Source organism: Chiloscyllium punctatum, chromosome 33 (genome assembly GCF_047496795.1).
Source record: "Chiloscyllium punctatum isolate Juve2018m chromosome 33, sChiPun1.3, whole genome shotgun sequence".
Classification (NCBI taxonomy): Eukaryota; Metazoa; Chordata; class Chondrichthyes; order Orectolobiformes; family Hemiscylliidae; genus Chiloscyllium; species Chiloscyllium punctatum.
The window spans coordinates 11,271,537-11,279,472 of NC_092771.1; the positions used below are offsets into that span (position 1 = coordinate 11,271,537).

Below are 7,936 nucleotides of genomic sequence, written 5' to 3' on the forward strand. Positions count from 1 at the left end.
TGAAATATTTACATGATAGAAAAAAATAACAAGGCTCAAACCTGCCCAGGTGACTGCACCCCATGCATTACCATTAAAATTCACTCCCTCCAATATCAATACACAGGCAGCAGGAGATAGCATCTACTGCAGCAACCTGTGAAGGCTCCTTCTACAGCACTTCCCAAACTCTCCCTCTATAAATTCAAAACCAAGCAGCAGTTGCTTGGCCATACCAGCAAGCCAGTGAATTCAGATTTGGACATAGTAAGAGAAGAATGACACAGTCACCAAGCCTGAAACCTGGAAGACACTCCCTAGCTGCACTTTATGTTTACCTACACAAGATGGACGATTGCAGTTCAAGGGAACTCACCACAATTTACTTGGTCTTTGCCAGTGGTGCTGGCATCACAGCAATTAAAAGGAAAAAGACAATATGTTGACTGGGTTAGTTGATTTGTAGTTGGAGTGTTAGTTACATCATCTGTTCAGTTTTTAATGTGCAAAATGCACATAACCAGAAACATAAACAAGAAAGGGGGTCTGAAGAAGCAACATAAAACTGCTTATATTTTGCCTGTGCCCATTAACGCTGAATGTGAAAAAGTTCAATACTAAAACTGCACTGAACATTGGTTAGACTACATTTAGACTCTGAACTATTCTGCTCTGCACACTTCAAAAACAATACCACAGTACCAGAGAAGATGCAAAACAAATTGACAGGAATGTAGTCACAATACCTAAGCTATTCTGTCAGGGTAATTACTGAAATGAAAGCAGAAAAAAACCATTGAGATGGGTGTGGGCTACCGCTGATAATGAACTTCACTAAATTGCACCTGCTCCCAACTTGGCAAATCACTAAAAACTTTCAAATATTTTTCTGGGTAATACTGGAGGAGTCTCACAGTCTCAGGATATGTCAGGTAGTATTTCAGAGGAAGGGGGTCGTTCATTCAAGACTGAGAAGGAATGTTTACTCTCAGACGTTAGTGACCCTGGAATTCTCCATCACAGGAGGCTGAGTCATCATGTACGTACAAGACAGACTTTTTTAATCAGTAAGGGAATCAAGCTCGGAAAGAAGGTCACTTGCATTCGAAACATTAACTCGGCTTCTCTCTCCACAAACACTGCCAGACTTGCTGAGTTTCTCCACTACTTTCTGTCCTTGTTTATAAGCGAATCGAGGGTAATGAGGGGGGGAAAAAGTTGGAGAGTGGAGTCGAGGATCATCAGAGCAGCCCTGATCTCGTCGAATGGCGGTGCACACTGAATGGGCCAAGTTGCTGTTGATAGGTCTTCAAATAAATAATTTGAGACGGTTATGCTAAACCTGCGCTGATCCTTGGGTTAGATCACATTTCGCACCTTCTGCTCTCCAGATTACAAAAAGGGACAAGGCGATACTGGAAAAGGTGAGAAACAAAAAAAAAACACACAAAATCGACAAGGGTAATTACCATAATGCCTCAGTCATCTGATCAGGCTAGTATGTGAAATAAAAATGCAGTAATTGTATTGAATGGGTGTGGGCAACGGCTGCTGCATTTTCCAGTGACTTGAGGTAAAGGGGCACGAACCAAAGGTGTGTCAGCAACCAAACTCGCTGGAGCCCTCAACATTCCCCGCCCCCGCTAGCCATTGACTGGACGGGAAAGGCCTGCCCACGGCTCCCTGATTGGTCAGACAACACGCCAATCAGCCGTCCAGCAGGTTTGGTCGACTCAGGAATGCGTCTCGACGGCCCAACAACAGCCCACCCCGGAAAAAAAATATTTGTTTACGCTTTCCCACCCCAGCACCGAACTGAAGACCTACTTGAAAGGGATTGATATCCACCGGATCCGCGAACGGATTGGCGTCGAATTCCGACATCGTTCCCGATTCCTTTAATTCTCCCCCCTACACGGATATCGGAAAAGTTAACGAACAGCGTTCACCCGCCTCCTTCCCTCCCGTCGCCGCCACCACCTCCTCCACCCGCCAGCCTCTCGCGCTCGCACCCTTCTGCCGAGTGGAACCGCGCAGGCGCGAATAACTCGCTCGCCGTTGCCGGCCAACCCGTGCCCCCTATTGTGATGTCACAAATGACACTTACTCCACCCCACCCCGCGTGATGACAGCCGGGATCACCTGGCCCTGTGCGTCACAATGGGCAGGGTCTTCGGGGCAAAATTGGGACAAAGTTGCACTTTGGGGGTAAGGTAAAGGAGTTTTTTGGGGTGAGGTAGGAAATGGTGGAAATGTTTATAGGGAGTTGGAGGAAAGGTTTTAGGCGGATGGAAGGACGGTGTTTTTGGGGAGTTGGGGAAATGGTTTTATGAGGATGGAGGGGAAGGTTTTTTTGGGGGGAGACGGAGGAAAGGAGAAAAAGTTTTTGTTTGCCTAACCCACGACCACTCCATCCATTCCCTGCAAAGTCTTGCTGGTTGCTGGAAATAAAGAAGCCGAACATGCTGGAGAAATTTGACCGTCTGCGGCTCAACACAAGCTGGAAGAAGAAATATACCTGTAATTCTATAAAGCAAAGAACTGCAGATGCTGGTTTATATCTTGAGCCCCATATGAATTCTTCTGCAGCACTCAACTTCAAGAAAAACCTATAAGTGGAAATAATAATGAGAGGTCTCACAGGTTGCAAGTTACCTTGACCAGAGTAGTCAGATCCAATCTGTTACCACACCTTAAATGTTTGACCCATGTCTTCAGCAAAATACTGCAGACGGATCACAAATGCTGTACATATGCAGCAGCATCTATGTGGTCAGGAGTTATTGAAGAAGGTGGATCACCAATTAGTCATAGAATCATAGAGATATACAGCACGAAACTGACCCTTTGGTCCAACTCGTCCATGCTGACCAGATATCCTACATAAATCTAGTCTCATTTGCCCGCATTTGGCGTAAATCCCTCCAAAACCTTTCCAGTTATGTACCCATCCACATGCCTTTTAAATAGTCATAGAGATGTACAACATGGAAACAGACCCTTCGGTCCAACTCGTCCATGCTGATCAGATATCCCAACCCAATCTAGTCCCACCTGCCAGCACCCGGCCCATATCCCTCCAAACCCTTCCTATTCATATACCCATCCAAATGCCTTTTAAATGTTGCAATTGTACCAGCCTCCACCACATCCTCTGGCAGCTCATTCCATACATGTACCACCCTCTGCATGAAAAAGTTGCCCCTTAGGTCTCTTTTATATCTTTCCCCTCTCACCCTAAACCTATGCCCTCTAGTTCTGGACTCCTCCACCCCAGGGAAAAGACTTTGCCTATTTATCCTATCCATGCCCCTCATAATTTTGTAAACCTCTAAAAGGTTCACCCCTCCGCCTCCGACGCTCCAGGGAAAACAGCCCCAGCCTGTTCAGCTTCTCCCGATAGCTCAAATCCTCCAACCCTGGCAACATCCTTGTCAATCATTTCTGAATCTTTTCAAGTTTCACAACATCTTTCCAATAGGAAGGAGACCAGAATTGCACGCAATATTCCAACAGTGGCCTAACCAATGTCCTATACAGCTGCAACATGATCTCCCAACTCCTGTACTCAATACTCTGACCAATAAAGGAAAGCATACCATACGCCTTCTAATCCATCCTATCTATCTGTGACTCCACTTTCGAGGAGCTATGAAGCTGCACTCCAAGGTCTCTTTGTTCAGCAACACTCCCTTGGACCTTACCTTTAAGTGTATAAGTCCTGCTAAGATTTGCTTTACCAAAATGCAGCACCTCGCATTTATCTGAATTAAACTCCATCTGCCACTTCTCAGCCCATTGGCCCATCTGGTCCAGATCCTGTTGTAATCTGAGGTAACCCTCTTCGCTGTTCACAACACCTCCAATTTTGGTGTCATCTGCAAACTTACTAACTGTACCTCTTATGCTCGCATCCAAATCATTTATGTAAATGACAAAAAGTAGAGGGCCCAGCACTGATCCTTGTGGCATTCCACTGGTCACAGGTCTCCAGTCTGAAAAACAACCCTCCACCACCACCCGCTGTCTTCTAATTTTGAGCCAGTTCTGTATCCAATGGCTAGTTCTCCCTGTATTCCATGAGATCTAACCTTGCTAATCAGTCTCCCATGGGGAACCTTGTTGAACGCCTTACTGAAGTCCATATAGATCACATCTACTGCTCTGCCCTCATCAACCTTCTTTGTTACTTCTTCAAAAAAGCACAGCAGTTCAGGCAGCATCCAAGGAGCAGTAAAATCGACGTTTCAGGCAAAAGCCCTTCATCAGGAAGGGCATTCTGATGAAGGGCTTTTGTCCGAAACGTCGGACTACTCCTCGGATACTGTCTGAACTGCTGTGCTTTTCCAGCACCAATAATCCAGAATCTGGTTTCAACTTTTTAGAATTTCAACTTTTAGATCTGGTCTATCCTTTTCCATCACTATTTTAAAACGAATAAAATTATGGTCGCTGGCCCCAAAGTGCTCCCCCACTGACACCTCAGTCACCTGCCCTGCCTTATTTCCCAAGAGTAGGTCAAGATTTGCACCTTCTCTAGTAGGTACTTCCACATACTGAATCAGAAAATTGTCTTGTACACACTTAAGAAATTCCTCTCCACCTAAACCTTTAACATTATGGCAGTCTGAGTCGATGTTTGGAAAGTTAAAATCCCCTACCATAGCTACCCTATTACTCTTACAGATAGCTGAGATCTCCTTACAAGTTTGTTTTGCAATTTCCCTCTGACTATTCCGGGGGGGGGGGGGGGGGGGGGGGTCTATAATACAATCCCAATAAGGTGATCGTCCCTTTCTTATTTCTCAGTTCCACCCAAATAACTTCCCTGGATGTATTTTCAGCACAGCTGTAATGCTATCCCTTATTAAAAATGCTACTCCCCCTCCTCTCTTGCCTCCCTTTCTATCCTTCCTATAGCATTTATATCCTGGAACATTCAACTGCCAGTCCTGCCCATCCCTGAGCCATGTTTCCCAGTCCCATGTTCCTAACCATGCCTTGAGTTCATCTGCCTTCCCTGTTAGGCTCCTTGCATTGAAATAAATGGAATCTCGCTAAATGGAATCAATTTAGGTAAAGGGGCAAAGAGATCTGGGTGTTCTTGTACACCAGTCAGTGAAGGTAAGCATGCAGGTACAGCAGGTAGTGAAGAAGGCTAATAGCATGCTGGCCTTCATAACAAGAGGGATTGAGTATAGAAGCAAAGAGGTTCTTCTGCAGCTGTACAGGGCCCTGGTGTGACCACACCTGGAGTACTGTGTGCAGTTCTGGTCTCCAAATTTGAGGAAAGAAATTCTGGCTATTGAGGGAGTGCAGCGTAGGTTCATGAGGTCAATTCCTGGAATGGCGGGACTACCTTACGCTGAAAGACTGGAGCAACTTACTGCACACTTACTTTACCCTTGAGTTTAGAAGACTGAGAGGGGATCTGATTGAGACATATAAGATTATTAAAGGATTGGACACTCTGGAGGCAGGAAACATATTTCCGCTGATGGGTGAGTGCCGAACCAGAGGACACAGCTTAAAAATACGGGGTAGACCATTTAGGACAGAGATGAGGAGAAACTTCTTCACCCAGAGAGTGGTGGCTGTGTGGAATGCTCTGCCCCAGAGGGCAGTGGAGGCCCAGTCTCTGGATTCATTTAAGAAAGAGTTGGATTGAGCTCTCAAGAATAGTGGAATCAAGGGTTATGGAGATAAGGCAGGAACAGGATACTGATTAAGGATGATCAGCCAGTCATATTGAATGATGGTGCAGGATCGAAGGGCAGAATGGCCTACTCCTGCACCTATTGTCTATTGTCAGTTTAATTTATTAGTCCTACCTTGTCCCTGCCTGCCCTGACTGTTTTACTCACTTCTCTTCTCAGCTGTACCCATCTCAGATCGATCTATTTCCTCACTATCTTCTTGGGTCCCATCCCCCCACCTTACTAGTTTAAATCTTCCCAAGCAGTTCTAGCAAATTTCCCTGCCAGTATATTAGTCCCCTTCCAATTTAGGTGCAATTTTGTACCAACCATTACTACTTCCTCTAGCAGCTCATTCCACACGCACCACCTTCTGCAAGAAAAAGTTGACTCTCAGGTCCCTTTTAAATCTTTCCCCCTCACCCTAAACCTATGCCCTCTAATTTGCCTATTTACCCTAACCATGCTCCCATGATTTTATAAACACCTCTGAGCTCAGCCTTCAACGCTCCAGGGAAAAAGCCCCAGCCTATTCAGCCACTCCTTATAGCTCAAACCCTTCAACCTTGGCAACATCCTCGTAAATGTTTTCTGAAGCCTTTCAAGTTTCACAACATCCTATAGGAAGGACACTAGACTGCATGCAATACTCCAAAAGTGGCCTCATCAATGTCCTATACATCTGCAACATGACCTCCCAACTCTTATACTCAATGCACTGACCAATAAAGGAAAGCATACCAACCACCTTCACTATCATATATACCTGTCACTCCACTTTCAAGGAACTATGAACAAAGGTCTCTTTGTTCAGCAACACTCCCCAGGCCCTTACCATTAAGTGTATAAGTCCTGCTCTGATTTGCCTTTCCAAAATGCTGCAGCTCACATTTGTCTAAATTGAACTCCATTTGCCACTCCTCAGCCCATTGGCCCCTCTAACCAAGATTCCGTTGTACTCTGAGGTAACCTTCTTTGCTGTCCACTACACCTCCAATTTTACTGTCACCTGCACACTTACTATCCATACCTCTTATGTTCACATCCAAATCATTTATATAAATAACAAAAAACAGTGGACCCAGTGCTAATCCCTTGTGGCACACTGCTGGTCACAGGCGTCCAGTCTGAAAAGCAACTCTCACCACCACTCTTTATCTTCAAGCCAGTTCTTTATCCAAATAGCTGGTTTTCCTTGTGTTCCATGTGATCTAACCTTGCTACCCAGTCTATCATTAGGAACCTTGTTGAACACCTTACTGAAGTCCATATAGATCACATCCACCACTCTGCCCTCATCAATCCTCTTTGTTATTTTTTGAAGTTAGTGAGACATGAAGTTAGTGAGACATGATTTCCCACGCACAAAGCCATGTTGACTATTCCTAAACAGTCCTTGCCTTTCCAAATACATGTAAATCCTGTTCCTCAGGATTGCCTCCAACAACTTACCCACCACCAAAGTCAGGCTCACTGGTTTATAGTTCCCTGGCTTTTTAATTAACATTTTTCTTAAATAGTGGCACCACATTGGCCAACCTCCAGTCTTCTGGCACTTCACCTGTGGCTATTGATGATACAAATATCTCAGCAAGGGGCCTAGAAATCACTTCCCTAGCTTCTCAGAGAGTTCTACGGTATGGCTGATTAGGTCCCAGAGATTTAGCCACCTTATTGCATTTTAAGACATCTAGCACCTCCTCCTCTGTAATATGGGCACTTTTCAAGATAGCACTATTTATTTCCCAAGTTCTCTGGCTTCTATGTATTTCTCCACAGTAATTATTGATGCAAATTACTTGTTTAGTATTGTATTCGTCTTCTGGGGTTCCACACATATATGGCCTTGTTGATTTTTAAGGGGTCCTATTCCTTCTCTGGTTACTCTTTTACCCTTAATGTATTTGTAGAGTCTCTGGATTCTCCTTAACTTTATTTGCCAAAGCTATTAAATGTCCCCTTTTTGCCTTCCTTATTTCCCTCTTAAGTATATTCCTACTGCCTTGTATTCCTCCTGGAATTCACTTGATCCCAGCTTTCTCTACCTGACATATGCCTCCTCCTTTTCCTGGACCATAACCTCAATCTATCTAATCATTTAGCATTCCCAACATGTACCAGCCTTGCCCTAACAGGAACAATAAAGGAGAGCATACCAACCACCTTCACTACCCTATATACCTGTCACTCCACTTTCAAGGAACTATGAACAAAGGTCTCTTTGTTCAGCAACACTCCCCATTCCCTTACCATTAAGTGTA

At 44.8% G+C, this 7,936-nt stretch overlaps 1 protein-coding gene across 1 annotated transcript in view; it reads right to left on the reverse strand.

The window, feature by feature from the left end:
* The window catches only part of LOC140458427 (secretory carrier-associated membrane protein 2-like), a 43,767-nt gene extending 41,803 nt beyond the window's left edge, over positions 1–1,964 (reverse strand). Inside the window, exon 1 of the mRNA XM_072552966.1 lies at positions 1,807–1,964. Within this exon, the coding sequence (XP_072409067.1) occupies positions 1,807–1,863 (57 nt within the window). The 5' untranslated portion in view covers positions 1,864–1,964. The remainder of the gene's footprint in view (positions 1–1,806) is intronic.
* Positions 1,965–7,936: the final 5,972 nt, after the last annotated feature.